This window comes from Coenobita brevimanus, chromosome 94, assembly GCF_032717465.1.
Source record: "Coenobita brevimanus isolate Jiangsu-jjx chromosome 94, ASM3271746v2, whole genome shotgun sequence".
Classification (NCBI taxonomy): Eukaryota; Metazoa; Arthropoda; class Malacostraca; order Decapoda; family Coenobitidae; genus Coenobita; species Coenobita brevimanus.
Genome location: NC_137047.1, coordinates 28194169 through 28214461, shown reverse-complemented (window position 1 = coordinate 28214461; position 20293 = coordinate 28194169). Strand labels below are relative to the sequence as shown.

The 20293-nt window shown below is 43.1% G+C and overlaps 1 protein-coding gene across 1 annotated transcript; it reads left to right on the top strand.

The window, feature by feature from the left end:
- The first annotated feature begins 3214 nt into the window (after positions 1–3214).
- LOC145412872 (astacin-like) lies at positions 3215–18073 on the top strand. The gene is made up of 6 exons (XM_080282672.1): positions 3215–3312; positions 5571–5703; positions 7431–7509; positions 9913–10033; positions 15883–16061; positions 17850–18073. The coding sequence occupies exons 1-6, from the start codon at positions 3215–3217 to the stop codon at positions 18071–18073; spliced, it is 834 nt and encodes a 277-aa protein (XP_080138798.1).
- Positions 18074–20293: the final 2220 nt, after the last annotated feature.

The window sequence follows — 20293 nt, the reverse complement described above, 5'->3', positions numbered from 1 at the left end:
AACCCGTCCCCGGTAGTCATTTTAGTGCTGACGTATAATCACAACAGGATATCTAGCCAAAGATGTCGCATACCATATTTCGAGTAAATCGGGTGAAAAATGACGATTTTATGTCTATTTCAAATTTCAGGCGCGACCCACCTGACACTGACACCCTTACCGCTAACTGGGAGGTGATCCCCCTGATGTACCGAGGCAAGTTACAAGCTGCAGATTTGAAAGATGCACCTTTAGGTTTTAGTTTCATGTCGATATGACGAATTTGAAAGGAGTTATGGCGCAAAAAACGATTTTTCAAAATACATTTTTTAGGCCTACAGCCTGGGCCTTGGCCCAATTTGGCCCAAAATTTAATCAGGTGATCAGATGATCATAGCCCATCATCCCTGTAATTTTAGTCAAAATCGCACCAGTTTTCGCGTAATGTTGTTAAGACAGAGAGACAAACAAACGAACAAGTAAACAGACAGAAAACCGAGTAAAAACAGTACCCGTCCTCGACTCCCTCCAGGACGAGGACGGGTAATTATGATGACTACTTGCATCTTTCATCGTATTTCCCCCCCCCCCCGGATACTTCGGAAGATTTCCTACCCGGCCACATGCTTGCAAGGAACAAGTTTATTAAGTCCTCGAATAACCGTCTCATTTTACATGTTAGTCAATGGGCTACAGTTTTCTGACATACTGTACAGGACAGAATGGAAATCAGGAACTGCTGGCCACATGCAGACAAGCAGGTGATATGCCAAAGAGGCTATAGTTTCTGGCTATGGTTACTGTCATCTCTATGAAGCTCTCGCGTGAAATGGCGGATAAAGCTGTAGTGATATGAGGGAAAATGGGGGTGGGGAAAAAAAAAAAAAAGCCGAATTAATCGCTAAAAGGAGATAATTTCTCCAGTTTTTCTTTTGAGATGCAGTATTTCATGTTTGCAAGGGTTGTCCTTTTTCAACCAATGATTGCTTTCCACGACGTACGGTCTCCTGATGCATTCTGCGATAGTCACGTAACCCCAAGGCTCGTTCTTAGGACTCATTCCATCATTTCTTTTGTCTCTTTGCAAGGGCTCCACTTTCCACGTTCGGTTTTGTACAGTACGTCACTTTGTTACCGTGCTCTCACACATTCCCTTGACAAATCCAAACTACCTGCACACATCACGTCACTAACACTTACTGACCATGTATTAATGACCAAGTATCTTCTCAGTACTGTACATGGAGTTCTGTTCCTTAGTTTGTTATTACACAGTTACCGAATTTCGCCAGTCTCATAGCAATAACCTACAAACATCTGCCTCTTTACTGTGACATGCAGTGCTTTCCCTCCCCTTGAATGACTAATATAGCTACTGTACTTACAAAGAAATTTCAAATGAATACTGTAACTGGAGTGCGATAATTGATTAAAGCCTCGAACAAGAGCGCGCGCGCGCACACACACACGCACACACACACACACACACACACACACACACACAGTAATAACTAATTTATCATATGCTAAAACTTTAGACTATTTTTAAGTTCGCAGAAACTAAGGGTTAAAGACAGGCAGTCACCCTAGTACAATACTCTCCTAGTTGAAATATAATGGGTACTCATTAGTACTCATACAGGTGGCATCCTATCTGGACAACAGCCTCACTCTTTGTGGATTTTGCCATCCCACTTAGCCCAAGTTCAACAAGACTATTCCCATTCGGATGATAGATATTATAAAATATGTACTCTACTATACCACCCACTGAAAGCAGGACTAATGATACAACAAGCTTAAATGTACCAAATGAAACTTCGTTTTTACGGGCATCTATTCAGTAAACCTAAAACTTACCATACTTCGCTAACCGTATGGGCCTGAGACGCTCACACCACCGAATTTGCGCTTTCGTGTTGTACAATCATGGATTACGGAGACTTCGTTTACGAAAACAAACGTTTAATCTCTCTGACACATGCTTACAAATAAATATCAACAAGTGAATTTTTTGCCAAAATATTACCCGGAAACTAATGGTTGGAGGATAGCATTTGCGTAAGTCAGATTAGGTCTGTTTTGATTAGGCTGGTATTATAAGTTTGAGGTTAAATTTGTTAACGTAATATGGACATTGTTATGGTAAAGAACGTCAAAATCGAATAATCACAACGAACTCACCATGAAAAATAATTTCACCAAGGGAAAAAAAAAAAAAAAAAAAAAAAAAAGGCACAAAACTAAAACTATCCACTCACCTTGTGGCACTTCTTTACGAGGTAAGGTAGAGCTTCACGGAACCGGATCGCTGTAGCACACACTGAGCTTCACCCTGTTGTCTTGATGACTTAAATAAGTTCATTACACACTAGGTTAGGACCCTGTGATAGCTTGGTTGAGCCCGGAAAGCCGTCCTTTCACCCTGTCGTTGGTTCTGCTCTCCTCTTTGTCCTTGTGTACAGTCAAGGATAGTTCCGCATTCCCCACAGACCCCACCTCTCGAAGCACTGGTGTGAGACGGGTGAATAATATGAAGCGGCAGCCAAACCTCCTACGTCTGGCAACTGTGAGTGTGAAGAAGGGGGAGGCGGGGGACTGAGGGCAGAGGACGGTTTGATGATAGGTTGGGAATTACATGTAAGTCTGCAATGTATGACTTGGACGGTGTGTTTGCATTAATTTAGTAAGGATAGATGACAATATGATGCTAGCATTTCATAAAATAGATTACGTAGATGTCTGTAGAGTTAGTGTTGTCAGGAAAGTTATGGAAGTTTGCTGGGTTCGGACAAAGGTTTGAATGCTTTCATTCCCTCTCGACTTTTACATGAGACGTTTCCAAAGGAGATATTCGTAACGATATAACATATATTTATACTATGAGTTGACTCAAAAACAAAACCACTATATCGTCTATCTATCCATCTATCTATCTAGATATGTAAATTCTTATAAATCTGTTTATTTATTTATCCTGTCATCCCACTGTAAGCATCCGCCTGCACACATTTCCAGTGTTATTCTGGTAATTAATCATCTCGAACTTAGAGTCTAGGGTAGTCTGTAATAATAATAATAATAATAATGATAATTTTATGAGCGATTAACAGGCTTTTCGTTTTCCTTTAGACAGAAAGACATGGGAAGTCCTAATTATAAGATCGGTCTCTAACTATCATTCTTATCGAACATTACAGAACGATGGCAAAGAAGCATACCTTTGATAGTAAACATGTATTGTGACATGAGCAACTCTCCACACCCTCCCAACCACCGGCCACCCTCGCTCCCACTCACAGTTACCAGACAAGTGGGTCTGGCTGCTGCTTGGTGACTATAGGTATATTTCTATGCATCCGGATTTTCACGACGAGTCTGATCAACTACAAAAGCTACGTTAGCCATACATACTCGCAGGGTCGAGACAAACAACCCTTTTTACCACTGCTGAGGTAGGAGCAACTATGATAGCATCAAGTAAATCACACAACACGCACTAACTTGTATGGCCAAGCATGCTTTTTTTTTTTTTTTTTTTTTTTTTTTTTAATTAAAATAATACCCGGTGAGTTGGTTGCCTTGGTTTTTTTGCGGTCGACCAGGCAACCAATCGCTTTATTTATTTAGGCTGCCAGTTTAAAAGGTACAAGCATATCATTGCTCAAAAACTATAAATTCCGGCAAAAGTTTTCGGTACCATGTCTGCATATTCTGTTCTTAATAACGCCAGACGATTTCATGCAGCTCAAAGGATACCTCCCTGACGTGAAGGTGAAGGGGTTGATAAATGTACACTCCACCTAATCTCACTTAGAAAAATCAGACACTGAATACTCGCAGCAAACAATCTACTTTCGCCTTTCCCCGCACACTCGCAGACTTTAGATTTCAGCTTCAGGTTTAGCACTATCCATTCTCTTTCCTCCGAGTCTGCCATGATGCTCAACGGACGGAATTATTCCAAACAATACAGCACAAGTTACAGGCATCCCTAGCAAACTGAATGCCCGGACGGCCGTACGTTTACGAGATTGGGGCTATGCGGCGTATTTGAGAACTAGTATGGCGGGAGGTTCAAACATTTGAATGCATTTTATTTTATCTGTTTAATCCACGCGCACGTGGTGGGAGGATGTAATGCTCTGCTTGGTGTGTGTGTGTGTGTGTGTGTGTGTGTGTGTGTGTGAATAGAATAGTTCAGTTTTAATCTGATTTTAGCCAATCTTGGTGGATATACTGAGGATCGGATAAAAGGTAAACCTTTTTTATTTTTTTCAACAACAGATCAAAGGTCAAGATAGCAGGGCAAGGTCAAATATTCTCCAAAAACACAGGGCAAGGCCAAATATTAGCCCTTATAACGCGAGGGCGTCGACGAGGAGGCTACACGTGGTGGCGTTGTATAACATGGGTGGAGCGAAGCAGCTACGGCGTCCACCCAGGAGTCCAACCTCCTCATATTTCCCTGCATCTCATTATGGGAAAGACCTTAGCCCGATCCTGGTGGGGCGTGCGCAATCAACCACAAGGGGGAGCCCAATCCTTACACAGTGCATGTACTGCTCTGTACCTGTAGGACGGTCCCACAGATGCAGTTGCTTACCTGTGGTCGACGGGTCTTTTCAATTAAACAGGCCGGGATTAAACAACAACAACAACCCCAACAGTTTCAATTCGATTTGGATCAAACTTGGTGGAATGGTTGAGGGTAAACCACACACGAAGTAATTTGCTTTAGAGAACAAATAAAGTGAAAGGTCACAGGGCAAGCTCAAAGCATGAATCATATGATTCTGTGTGTGAACAAAATATAGAAAACAGTTTTGATCCGATATGGATAAATCTTGGTGGAAGGATTGCGTTATCAAGCACAGTTTGTTTTAACAGTAAGTCAAAGGTCAAAGTTACAGGGCAATATTTACAAACAGTTTTCGTCCAAGTTAGACCAAACTTGGTGGAAGAGTTCAGGGTGAGGCAAGGATGACAGATTCGATTCTGAGAGCAGTCGGTTGAAGGTCAAGGTCACTGGGCAATATCAAATGCTCGAACTTCAGATCAGTTATAAGGCCAGGGTGCTGAACTGTCTGAGCGCACCATCTTTTTCTTCTTTTATTTATACCGGCTGGTTGAGAATCCCAGGGTCCTGGAAAACGGATACACTAGACTTAACTCGGTTACATCGGACATTTCGCCAAAAGGGAGGCGGATCGTGACCCCAAGTATCTTTTTTCAATATTAGACAAGTCTTGTCTGAGAAGCTATTTATACTCTGATGGTATGCGTCACTGTTCCAACTTAAATGTTTCATTAGCGACATCAGACTGGTTTAGCTTACTTAATTACACAAACTTCTATTGTTTATAAAGAAGGGGTAGGGGGGGGGATGAAGGGCCTACAGTCTATTCGAGCACAAAGGCAATGCCAACAGGATTAAATCTAATGAGCTAGAAATCAAGAACTGTAGTTCGTCGCTATACAATTTCCAAATCCGAATATTGCTGAAAGAAATGTAATAAACAATAAACGGGTTTGGAAATTTAGGAGGGTTATTTGTAGTAACTTGCGAATTAAGTGTGCATATATGACAGGAAACTGCTGTTGGTGTTGGTGGCGGCGGCGGTGGCGGCGGCGACGCCCACGATCCCACATGCGGCCAAGGCCATGTACAACCCCGACCTGTTCCAGGGTGACATCAAGGGCATCGCCGGCCAGCAGCCAGGGGTAAGGGCAGGGGCCAGGGGTAAGGGCAGGGGCCAGGGGTAAGGGCAGGGGCCAGGGGTAAGGGCAAGGGCCTGGGGTAAAGGCAGGGGACCAGAGGTAAGGGCACGGGCAGGGAAAGGGTAGGGATCATGGACATAGGCAGGGGCCACGGATATGGGCCGGGGCAAAGGATACGGGCAAGGGTCAGGGGTAAAGATAAGAGCCCGTGATAAGAGCAGAAGCCAGGGGTATGGGCAGGGACCAGGGGTATGGGCAGGGACCAAGGGTAAAAGGAGGGGCCAGGGGTAAGGGCAGGGGTCAGAAGTAAGGGCAGGGGTCAGGGGTAAGGGTGGGGGCCAGGGGTAAGTGTAGGGACCAGGGTTAGTAAGGGCCAGGGATAAGGGCAGGGGTCATTGGTAAGGGCGGGTACCAGGGGTAAGGGCGGGTACCAGCGATAAGGGCGGGTACCAGCGGTAAGGGCAGGGGCCAGGGGTAAGGGTAGGGGCCATGGGTAAGGGCGGGTACCAGGGGTAAGGGCAGGCACCAGGGGTAAGGGCAGGTACTAGGGGTAAGGGCAGGTACTAGGGGTAAGGGCGGTTACCAGGGGTAAGGGCAGGCACCAGGGGCAAGGGGGGGTACCAGGGGTAAGGGCGGGTTCCAGGGGTAAGGGCAGAGGCCACGGGTAAGGGCAGGTGCCAGGGGTAAGGGCCGGGGCCAGTGGTAAGGGTAGGGGCCTGTGGTAAAGGGCAAGGTCCAGGAGTCAGGCCAAGGGTAAGGGTAGGAGTCAAGGGTAAGGGAAGGGACCAGGGGTAAGAGCATGGATAAGAGCAGGGGTAAGAGCAGGGCTCAGGGGTAAGGGCAGGGATAAAGGCAGAGATCAGGGGTCCGGGCAGGGGTCAAGAATAAGGGCAGGGGCCTGCGGTAAGGGGAAGGGTCAGGGGTAAGGGCAGGGGTCACGGTTAAGTGCAGGGGTCGGGAGTATGGGAAGGGATCAGTAGTAAGGGCAGGAGCCAGGGGTAAGGGCAGGAACCAGGGGTAAGGGCACGGGCCAGGGGTAAGGGCAAGGCCAGTGGTGTACTGTTTCTCTTATGCCTGCACTACTTCAATGAATTCTGAAGCCCTTCAGGTCGGTAACATCATTTTTATTTCATCTTTGCTATCTAACGGAAGGTAACCTTACATTATCCAACCCACAGCAACCTAACCTAACCTAACCTAGCTTAACCTAACCTGACCTGACCCGAAACAACAGAGGTGATCTGTCCTAATGGATGCAAACTCGATTCCCAGCTGAGAAAGGGAACTAATATATATATATATATATATATATATATATATATATATATATATATATATATATATATATATATATATATATATATATATATATCGTTAAAACAGACAACTGATCTATCAAAATACCCACCGACATGTCTTAAAACCCCCTTCTCTAACACCAGTGCACCTGTCTTGCATGAGGCTGTCCTATCATATATTCATTATGGATGGAGGGTGTTACCATAGAAGTGGTGACATAAAGTGATGTGTGGTACGCAGGAGACTACTGAGTCTTAGGGAACGGGCCGCCAAACCTAAGCCCTGAGTCGAAGGCATAAAAAAAAAAAAAAATCTAACACTAACCCAACCTAACCAATCATAACCTTACCCCTGTGCCCTGTGCCGAATGCATAAATAATTAACTTAATCTAACCTAACCCAACCTAACCTAACCTAATCTAACCTAACAGCATGAGCGTGCGGCCATCCTTGGGGACGAGTACCTATGGCCGAACGGAATCGTCCCCTACATTTTCGGCAGCTCCATCAGTAAGTTTAGTCAGGGGCAAGAGCTCTTTAATGGCAGAAAATATAAAGGGAGGTTCCCAGGCTGACAAAAAGTTACATATGGGTTTTATTCCGGCTACCAGTACATGATTTTACGCGTTATTGGTAAATGTCGTGTTCACCAGAGATAAGCAGGGATTTTCCTTTGGCTGACAACAGAGGGGCTTATCCATCACAGGAGAACGTCATATGACTTTACTTGTCATATCTCCATCCAGGCTGCAAAATGTTCTCAAGTATGGGTTTTTCCTCACCTGCCGAGTTTTGGCTAACAGAAGAGAATTTTACTCATTAACTGGATATCGCCTGGTGGGAAGTGGGCCAAATTACTTTCATAAGCACGGCTTTCTGCTAAATCAAGAGTATTCCTCTCCTAATTCATCATTACACCGACAGAAGTCCTTGTAAAAAATGGATCCTGAATCACAAAGCAAGACAAGTTGTAGTTCATGGTAGAAGGAACATTCTTATTATCGACATGCATTTTCTATGATGCAGTGAGGAATCCAAAGCCACTTACGGTACCCCCTGCACTCCACCCCGCCAACCCAACCCATTTTCCAAAACACACAGGCACCCCACCATTTTCCCTCTCACTCCCGGTAACAAATGAATGCTTCGAATCCGTTCACTCATTGTGTTCGCGGGTTCAAATCTAGAGAAAGTCAGGGAGTGGAACCAAATATACACTTTTATGCACATTGCCTGGCTTTGTAATATAAGATCAACAATACATTAATTAAACTATATATGTGACACATTCATGCTACCAGGGTCAAACTTTCACAGTAAATATTACTATATCCATTAGCACAAACCTCAAGCTGAAGGGATGTTTTCAACAAAAATGCGTAGCAGACAGCTGCTGTGCTCGTGAATAAGACGCTGCCACATAAACGGGTTGTAGGAGGATGGTGGACCGCTACTCCCGGCCGCAGTAGTACAGCCCACTCACCAACCAAATCTGACATTCCCTACTTTTCTGTTTATATCTCCAATCAAAATCACTCTCCTACTCCTCTCAGACTTTTCTATGAACGCTTTCACTTTCTCCCAAAACTCATCTTTCACTCCAGCCTATCGGTTCTCTTTAAGACAAACACAGTCGCCCATGCTTGTATTCCCCCTCTCATTCTTACCCATACAATTCGAGATCCAATTCATCCACACTTCCTTATACAGTCCTCCCGTCTCTTGCATACAGCAATATATACACCCTCCTTTCCCCTCTCACTGACATCTGCTCCTGTACATGTATCCAGTCCATATTCCCACTCTCTCAGTCGCCTCTCTCTGATCTCGGTCATCCCGCATATTTCAACTCTTGCATCCAAAAGCATCTGAACAATGAACACTTTTTTTTTCTTTCACACCATCAGTCGTACCTCTCAATTTCAAGTCCTTTGTCCCTTGTCCGGTCCCTGGCCTCTGCTGTTCAGTATGTTGGTCCTGGTCCAGGACTTTCAAGGATACTGCTTCATCAAAGTATGGATCATATTCCAAACGGTTTTGGAGATTTCGTAACACTTCTTTGGCGATATATTCTGCACATTGCACCACAATATTCTTTTGTATATTGTTGATGCAAATTACGAGTACATTGATATTCAAACAATAAGATCAACATACACTTGTATGTTAAGCTGTAATGTGCAAAACTAAATCGCTAAGGAATAGGTACTACAGTCACTTACGGTATATCACCTACAATATGGCCTTTAGCTGCATATGTTTAACCATTTCATCCCGAAAGAAAAAATGTAAGCTACTTGATTTCTTCAGCACAGACGATAAGGTTTTGATTAGTATTTAAATGGGGTGTATATTAGACATTCTAATATCTACTTTGCAATAATATTAAATTCAATTTTGTGTTGGTATTATAAGAGTACTGTAGATGAATTATATGAGAGTAGTTAGGGCGGAAGTTCGGGAGTATTCTGTTGAGATGAATGTACTGGAAAAAGTACTCTGATGCAATTTGGCCATGTGGAGTAAATGAAGAGTGAAAGATTGACTGGCAGCGTGTATGTGAGTGAGCTGGAGAGAGCTAGGGGGAGAGAAAGACCCAGGATGAGATAGAAGAAGGGGTAGAGTGGTATATAAGTGATTTTGAGGGAGGACAGCCTAATGGCAGAGGGTAGGAAAACGTGGAGGGCATTTGATCGCGGCCACCTCCTCCAGGATTAAGGTACAGTACTTGGCTATAGACAGGATCACTGATAGACGGATATGTATGATAAAAAAGCTAACTGAGAGACAGATGACATATGTTAGAAATGTAGATTACTGTGGGTGTGTTGTGCATGAAGAGATGCACCTTTTTCCATGTTTCACTGATGATCAATACAATATTTTCATATAGGCTAACTCCCCCTCTGGCAGCTTCCTCGCAGAGAGATGTTATCCTTCAGGGCATGGCAGACTTCCATGACAAGACCTGCATCAGATTTGTGGAGAGGACCACCGAGGCCGACTACCTGGAGATCGTCTCTGACGACAGCGGGTGAGTTGCTTTTCCGAACAAAAACGATTCTGCATTAATCTCTTGACTGCAAATATTCTATTATGCCTTGTGTTTCAGATAATGGCAGATAATTTAACCCCCATGAATAGAAGCCTACTGTAGGGTACCAAAATGTCAAAATTCATGTTGCATTCATGGCCACACACCTTAGAGTTAACTCTGATTGAAAAAAAAAGAAAAATGAGACCTATAAAACACAGCCAACAGCGGCAGCTCAAGGCCACAAAAACACGGCCCGCAGGTCCCCAAGCTGCAGCCAGACCCGCAGCATCTGAGGCCACCAAAACACGGCCCACCAGTCGCCATGCTTCATCCCGGCCAGCCAAATTCACTAACAGAGATTAAATGAAAAGTGTTCCCCTCACACAATTTTCCTGGGCCGGTTGTGTTAGATACTCGCTTAGCATCCTGCTTAACCCCCACCCTGTGAAGGCGCACCCGGGTAAGCTGCCTTGCCGGGAGAGGCAGCGCTCTCCTGTCACCTAGCTGGTAATAGTAGCCGTGGCTCAGTGGGTTAGAGCGTCCTGACCGAAGGGTCGGAGGTTCGAGTCCACCCAAGGGTTGTTGGTAGACATCAGGAAGGGCATCCGGTCATAAAGTGCTACACGCTCCAAAACCAAAGTCCTCTACCCAGGGGCAACGCCTTAGCCCATATCGAAAGGGGACACTACGTAAAACTCTCTCTCTCTCTCTCTCTCTCTCTCTCTCTCTCTCTCTCTCTCTCTCTCTCTCTCTCTATATATATATATATATATATATATGTGTGTGTGTGTGTGTGTGTGTGTGTGTGTGTGTGTGTGTGTGGAAGGATTTTCAAGTATTCCTGAAAAGGCTGCAACTCCCTCCGCATAAAATCTTGAAGAGTGTCTGCTGAGTCCCTCCAGCACATAAGAAATGTATTCAACACAGGTGTGCTGGAGAGGGTTACCGTCACGTAGTGGCACTTATATGGCCTGGGGGTGAAGCTGTCTGGTTATACAAACGTCCCTCCACCAACTATCTGTTTCCCTCAAAATGGATGGTGGATTGAGGAAGATAGACAACCTTAGCCTGCAGTTCAATGGGCTTGCGACTATTACTTGGGTTTCCTTACAACTACTGCTGCTCCACACAGGGGCATGTAAGGTTTCTGTGCCGTCAGCAAACGAGTAATGTTAAACGGTGCGCATGCATATAGTCAGTTTAGCACTCCCATTCTCTTAGCAGCAAAATTCGCAAGAGGAACAACTTACTATACTTAAGACAGACCACGAGAACAAAGAGACACAGAAGACGCTGAGATGACGCATGAATTATTTGTATATTTGTTGGGGTAATGGTACAAATTCTGTGTAGAATTTGATGGGTTGAAAGATGGCCGAATTATTATTATTATTATTATTATTATTATTATTATTAGTCATAATGATTAATAGTAACAAGGCTCCTCTTGTCTCAACAAGAAGGAACAGACTGGATGTGAGGTGTCCTTGTACCTCGTACTGTAAGTGTTGCTGTGGCTGGTGCGATGGGCACTGTGATAAATGGGAGGACTCTGAAAAACACCACTGTTGATAGTTTCACAGAAGAGAAAAGGCCGTCTACAACAGCAACTAGTGTCAGGCCTTTGATGTTCCTAATACAACGTCAGAGCCAAGCAAAGACCTTTAAGATTTCAAATGCAATGTCAGACCCGATCAATGGCCTTAGTTATTTCTAATGCCATGCCAGACCCCAACAAAGAGCTTTAAGACTGCAATGTCAGACTCGCTCAAGGGCCTTTAATGTTTCTAATGTAATTCCAGACCCAAACATAGACCTTTAAGGTTCCAAATACAATGTCAGACCAAGCAAAGGCTTCGCCAATGAAAGGCTGCACTGCCAGACCCGAAAGAAAGCCTGTAAGAGTTCTAATGCAATAGCAAAATACGTTTCACTGAATTGGAGAAAGAATAATGAACCAGAATCTGAAGTAATTCAAAATCTCCTTACTGAGCATAAAGTCAAAACACTTTTGAAACAAAAGGCTGGAAAGAGTCTAATTTAGGGGACACAGGCTGGATGAAGGCAAACTTCCATCAAAGGATGCAAGCCGACAATCACGACTAAGCTTTCCCAAGTAGGCTGTCAACAGAAAAGCTCATTCCTTGAGACAAATTATATGTTTTGTCTAAACAGAACAAAAACAAAATGAAAAACACGAAGAAGATAGTAAGCAGATGCCGATCTCATATACCTGAGGTCGTATACGCGTATACAAGGATCTTAACCAATTTAGAAATTATTTTATTTTCCAATATCGTCCTTTTAATACACACTCTGATTTGAATGTGAAGAGTTTGGTAGCAGCATGAGTGAGGACAAACGTATTTGCAAACAAGAAGACGCACTCAGACAGTGCAACATCCGCGCTGTGCAATCGGTCCAAAGCCTGTCAGCACAATCAATGGGCATGGTTTTGGAGTAATCATGTAGATGTGATGAACTGAAGCATCTCCCCACTTCAGTTCTACTATATATATAAATGGATTCGTCATAATATTTCGAAACTGATAAGTAATGAGCTCAGACACGACAAGAACCCCCCACTGGTGGTGTGGAAGAGCCGTGAGACAGAACATTTTATCCTTCCCTCTCTCCTTGACCACTGACTGAATTCTCTAAAGACCGAGTTGCTTCATCCTTCTCTTACCTTCAACCCAACACCAAGTCTGATTCAGACTGGATGAAAAGTGTCAGTTGACTTTAATCTGTGACCTTAACCTTCTAGTTATTGTTCTGGAAAGAGAAAAATTTCATCCTTGACTATGCAAAAACTAAGGTAGCTGAGTAGAATGGCCGAATCTTTAGTGTGCGTGACCTTTACCTTTCACCGATTGTTCTCATTACTCTTTCTTGCCCCTCAGTCCCTCTACAAACTCTGGTCAAAATCGAAGAGAAAATATTTGTGTTGACCTTGTCCTTGACCAAAGGCATATGACCTTTTTCGGCAAATAATGATGATGATGATGATGATGATAATAATAATAATAATAATAATAATAATAATAATAATAATAATAACACTCATCATCATCACCATCACCTGTTAATCTGTTAGCCCTTAGTCATTATGTCAGATTATGAGCAATACCATCCAATAGTTTTTTTTCATAATCTTGCTGTCAGACACACACACAGACAAAAGAACAGACGGACAGTCAAACCAAACCAAACACATAACCCCCTCGCGCTTTTGGGCGTTAATAAAACTCCAGACTACCCATATTAACAGCAGGGACACTACACGTATTAGGATCATACCACTTAACCCCTTCACTCTCATGACATACTGTAGTTTTTCCTTCACTCTGGTTACTGAAAGGCGATTTTATTTATCTTAGGAAAGACTTTTTAAACTAGAGAGGTTGCATGTAGTTTTTTTACTCTTCATTCCACGATGTATTACTAAAACTAACTAAACTCGTCTGAAGATAGCAAGAACAAGGTTTAAAAAAAAAAAAGTCATGGGGCAGAAGTGTCTGATGCCGAATTTTTAAACTCGAGAGGGCGATGGTGTATGAAAGCCAAAACTTCTGCAGGTCATCTACTGAAGAAGCAGCATAAAAGTACAGTGTTATACATACACATCTCACAAAATGTATACAACTTGTTTAAAATGTAATATTACTGGATAATTGCTATTTACTATGAATATTATATGTATACAATATTCATACAATTATGTTACTTTTCCAATATTATGTATTTCACTTAATTAGCTTATAAGTTCATTATAATGTGTATATAATATGTATTAATATGTTATGACTATTAACTGTCGATGGTACGCCATTTTCGCGTGACCGACCATATATTAGGACTCCATATTATAATTACAAATCATAATAGATAGATAGATAAATAGATAGATAGACAGCTCTATGCGAGCCTGGGAATGGGAAATGATCTTGCAAGTTACACTGAGGAAAAGCTGATGACAGACTAGGAAGTAGGAGTCAGGAGATGATGCAGTTAGTTGGTCAGCGATCACCAGGTGAACACACATACTCACACACAGGCTTCTAGAACTTTCCAATCACAAGGAACACACGTGATACGTCTCCTGTTTCACCAGAATTTAGGAGAGCTCAGAAGGAAGCTAGCCATAGAACAGACAGGTCGCAGGGAGAAGGGCTTAGCAACTTGAGAGAGAGACAGAGAGAGCGAGACAGAGAGATAGCTAGCGGGACTCTACTTTATACTTCGCTCTGTGTGAAAGACTTGTTAATATTTCCAAGACAAATAAAAATAGTCCCATACTATTCTTTACCTCTCCTGTCACTACATGGCAAATGGGAAAGAAGATTATCTACTTACAAAGCTACTCAAGTATAACAACCGCTCGTCCACAAGTCTAATATATATATAACTCCACTACAAGTAATTACAAAGTCTTTTTATGACAACTGGACATATGCGGGAGCTTCAGGACCCTTATATTATGAAGTTCCGCTGAAGTCGCCAAACTCTACGGAAGTGAAGCACTTCGTTCACGAATACTCTAGTGATAGATAAACGAACAACGCCGCTCCTACAGATGAAAAAGAGTTGGAATGTGACGCGTGTGGCCTGCATGCCGCATTAAAGGGCGCATTTAGGGGCAAGGTCGCGAAGCCAAATACGTGTTACTGTCATGGCGATTTTCACAAGTGCTCGCCAAAATATGGAGACCTGTGGACACCTCCGCCGTCGGTGGTTGAAGAATACGGCTGTTATTAACCATTCAGTCCGAGGAAAGTGTTATTAGTTCAGAAGAAACTTGTCCATATGGAGGGGTTATATACAGCCTTCAATAACCAGTTCAGTACGGGTTTTTTCCTAAACTGTGGAGGTGGCAGGAAGAAGCTGTAAAAAGACGTCACCGTAATGAGGGGTTAATAGTGAGGCCAGAGAGGCATAAAATACACCATTACAAGACAGTGTTAATAGTGAGGCCAGAGAGGCAGAAAATACACCATTACAGGACAGTGTTAATAGTGAGGCCAGAGAGGCAGAAAATACACCATTACAGGACTGTGTTAATAGTGAGGCCAGAGTGGCAGAAAATACACCATTACAAGACAGTGTTAATATCGGACATGAGGAAGTCAGGGTTGAGGGGTAGAAGTTGGAAGATCACCACCGGAATCGTCACGAGTGTAGTGGGAATCAAAAGTCTGTGCAGAAATGTCAGCTTCATCAGGGAACAGAGAGTGGTATTTCTAGCTGACTACGGAGATGTCATAATGCCTCTTCCTCAGCGATTTATTTTGATCATCACGCCTTAATATTCCTCTTGTATGTTACTCCTGCAAGTTGTGTCGGTATTAAGATATACGGTACATAACACAGTGTAAGGTGTAAGAAAGAAAATAAATCGCTTAGCAAGAGGCATTATGAAGTCACCCGTGTGAATGCTGAAAATAGCAAAACAAAGGAAGGAGGGAAGAAGTAAAAGCGCTGGAGTGGTTGCTGCAAGGAACTACAAGGACCGGGAATGGTTGTATTGGAAAGCTCGTTGCACTCAGCATGAAGTCATAAGTGAATTGTTTTTGGTATGAAGATGGGCAGACTGAGCACGATCCCTAACAGAAAGACAAAGTGCACGTGAGCCAGGGGTAAGTTGGCGACAGTACCTTTTGAATGTCGCTTCACATGTGTAGACAACAATGCTGTATAAACAAAGATGGCATACAGTTGTGTGTGACACATTCTGCATCACAGGTCAGAGCCTGGCACTGGGTCCAGGATATGCTTCTATTTCTGCTCCCTTTCTGTTTCCGCTTAAGCTGTTCTATCTCTTCTGTTATTTGTCTTCTTTTCCATAGTTGCTGGTCGTACGTGGGCACCATCGGTGGGATGCAGCGATTGTCTCTGGACGTCAACGGCTGCATCTACGTCGGTACTGCCATCCACGAGCTGATGCACGCTATTGGCTTCTACCACGAGCACTGCCGCAACGACCGTGACGACTACGTGACTATTTACTACGAAAACGTGCAAGATGGTGAGTTGATGTGAAGTAAAGGAAACAGGAGAAGGTTGTGGTTTCACTCCAGGTTCTGTTCTCTCTTAAATGATCTCCATTCACTATCAACGCAATAATAACCTATTAACTCTACAGACTGAAAATGATGGTATCAGTTTTGCAGATTCGCACTGTTTGTAGTACGTCTGTCTGTCTGTCTGTCTGTCTGTCCGTCTTTTCTAACACAGCTTGACTAACTGGTATACATGCTGATATGCAAACAGATTTGGATGAAGCAACAGCCAAAAATGAATATGCCCTAAGGATCCTTTTCTCTACAGCTACATTTAATTAGGCTTCTTTCAACATTTTGTCCAGTCCTTATATGCAATATTACACACACACACACACACACACACACACACACACACACACACACACACACACACATCTACTCGTATATATTGTACAGATGATGAAGAGGAAGAAAAAGAAAATTGAAAAAAAAAACTTCCCTACACCAGGTGTCCTCCATTTATTAAAAAATAAATAAATAAATAAATAAATAAAATAACAGTTGGACTTGAACTGCTGTAGGTTGAATTTTGAGTGGAAACTAATCTGGGGATGCGAGTTTCAAAGAGAAGCATTTCGGGGAATAAAGTAATTCTGATAGACAGAAGTTCTGCAATATGGCGGTGTGACAGACGAGTCATGGGCGCTTACAATGCCCGTGTAGCTCGTGGGAAGGAGTCAAGTGGCACAAAGGATGCAATTTCGCTTGAGCATTTGCCACACTCCGTCTTACTTGTATGGAAGGTAGTTTATTTGTAACTGCTGGATTATTAATGAGTGTCATAGCTTTGTTTGTATATTTTTTTACTTGTTTTAGTGCAAACTCTCCACATCCACTCCATATGCATTACTTCAGCAGTCACATTCATTGGTTACCCAAATAATTTTAAACCATTCACAGCTCCACTGATTTACGGTTTACCCGAATCGCTTCACATCATCCTTAACGATTATACACGTTGCACCACTTATGTTAAATATATAACTACTATCAGGCGGCCCGTTATCAAGAAATTACGGCCTGATGTATCAAAGAAACTGTACCAGATTGACACCTTAAGGAACGCCTAACTTACGAAGATCACAGTTGTCAAAACTGTTTTATAGTCACTGCTTTGAGACGGGGTTGGACAAAGCGTGGTTGCGAGGCTAAAACACGTACAGAGAGCTTCATGCAAATTGATCCATCAGTAATGGAGTTACTGCAAGAACGCATATATGTGTTGTTTCTCTCACTGAATGTTTATTCCCAACTTTTTAAAAACGCCGCCTTGGCATGTAAGCCACTCAATAGACTCTATCCTAACACTGTCACATGAATTTTACATTAGCTTCTATATATTTCATCACCCAATTCTTTATTAATCCATCGAGAGCAAGTAAAATAGTCCAGACATCTATAGTAAGACTCAGGCCCTCATCCCTGAGTGGTATCATGTTAGTGAGCAACTAATCCTAACCATTCTTGGATGTAAACCCTTAGAGGATATACGAGTACGTAGTTATCGGGTCTTAACTCACGAGACCACCAGGCGTATATCTGGTTATATGGTTACTTCCCAACATACTCCACGATTTCTTGGGATACAAATCATTTGGCTTTTCAATCAGTGCAGAGTCACCTGTAGGTTGCACTGCAGTGAGTAAGTGGATGGAGCACGCTCCTACCCCACCAACCACCTAAATTTAATTAACCATCTCAAAGCTTATTCTGATATAAACAAATGAAATTCTACTTCTTGGTCTGCACAGGGTATGCGTACGCCTTCGACAAGGACACGTACTGGCGGTACGTGGGTGAGGGCTACAACTACTATAGCATCATGCACTACGGCACCTACGCTTTCTCCAACAACTGGGGTGTGGCTCCCACCATCGTGCCCACTGACCCCAATGTCGTCCTCACCGAGGCCTACGACAAATACGAGATGGCACAGACCGACGCCAACCAGATCAACAACCTGTACGGATGTTAAGTTTCCCGAAACTCTTTCAAAATATATATTCACTACATCGTGTTTAATTTTTTCTAACCTAAAAAAAGATCCCACATCCCTTTCAGCTCGGCTGATGATTAAGTGTAGTCAGATTGGAAGGTCGACTGACTATAGTGTGTTTGTTCTAACTTGACGAAGATCCATTACACTTTCACGTTTGTTGATGACCAAGTGTAAGCAGAACGGAGTGTCGACTTCAACCATGGAGACTCATTCCTAACATTTAAAGCTCATCAAATTTCGCGCAACGACACTGATCTTCAAAGCGTGGAAGTAGCCCAGTTGCCTGCTGAAAACAGATCAGCTACATTACACTGAAAGTACTTTGAAATTTTACAGAAAGCAACAACACTTACCGGTAATCTCAGAGGAGCTAACCATTTCACAACGATGATGCATTTATAATTCTGCTCTTGCCACCAAAGAAAGCTTTCAACTTTGTGAAATAGATACATCCTTCCTTAAGCCCTTCACTACAGGACACCTTCCATGTACTGAATAAAATGATCGGGAGGAGGCATCATTATCCCACCACAAAATGTCATCGGAGTCAAGGGGTTAAGCAATTCAGCCCGATAGCTTACAGTATATTTTCACTTCATTTTTGCTATCTACAGACGATTTTTTCCAGTTTAATGACACATATCTATCCCATGCAGTTAGAAAAGACTACGTTAAATAAAATAGTCTGAAGGAAAATAGAAAAAAACAAAAAAAAACAAAGAGAAATACATCACTGGACCAAACAGGTTAAGATGTTCCTTTCACTAGCCTGCCCTTACATTCACACGCCGCCTCACTCACCACCAATGACGTATTTTAATTTTTTGTCCCACTGTCTCCAGACCATTTTCTTCATTTTAAAAGAAGCCCTAGAAGTAATGGGGCTAATGAAGGGTGTCTCTAACCCCTTGACTTCTTAGTTTCTCTCTTAACCTGAATAAAATGGTCTGCAGAAAACAAGAATAAACAAAAAAAAAACTATCGTGGTGTAACCAGGTGCCAAATCTTTCAGACCCCCGACAGCTTCATAAAGTGTTGCTGTTTTGAAATGCAGAGGGTACACTGACTCTGAAGTGATGATGATGATGATGATGATGATGAGGATGATGATGATGATGAGGAGGAGGGGGAGGTAGAGGACGAGGAGGAGGATAATGATGAAAAGGAGGAAGATGACGATGAAGAGGAGAAGGAGGCAAAGGTTCATCTGAAATACACACACAGTGGACTACAGGACGAACCTACCCTTCTGCCGTTCTTTCGGTGGATGTGGAAGGCACTGAGGAACTTTTGTATAGCCAGGCAGCGAAGTCATCTGGTTATAAGTGTCACCACATGAAGGCGTCCCTGCCCAGCATCGATAGAGGAGTAAACGAAGGAAATACAACCGTGCGCAAGACTGTCCACACTACTGTAAAGAAACATTTTTAAAAAGCAACTGGCGGGTCTTGAAAGCTAACTGATCCCCACTGCCAAGGAACACTGCTATTTGAGTCCGCCATCCTTATCCAGGCAAATGATCCACCCACCCTACCCAGTGTTATAAATGTTTGGTACTGGTGTGAGAGGCACTGGCAGTACTGACTGTGATACATAGAGCTAAACAATGAAGTATATATATCCATCCCCCCCCCCTCTCTCTCTCTCTCTCTCTCATCCTGTGGGTAAGAAGGTTGTAGAAATGGTCTCTCCGAACCTTACATAACACATCACACTTTCGCTACAACCAACGCTACCTCACGACAATTTCCTACAAAACAGAGAGAGAGAGAGAGAGAGAGGGGGGGGGGATAAGAGAGGTTAATGCTTACAACCTTGAAACTCATATTATAAACTGAACATTCAAGGTGTCCACAGTGGTAAGATGGTGACAGTGGGGGGAAAGGTGACAGTGAACAAAGAGTTAACACTTTCAGGCTCCCTTAACGCACTCTTAACAAAGCGAAATCGTCTGGCGTTAGCTAGAATAGAATACTAGCGTTGTCCCTAACACGAAAAGATTAAATCTCTCTTACAACACACACACACACACACACACACACACACACACACACACACACACACACACACACACACACACACACACACACACACACACACACACACACCGAGCAAAACATTATGCCCCTCGCACTACGTGCACACAAGTGTAAAGTCAGTAATTGTATTCAATCACGAACTACCTCATTCAACTTG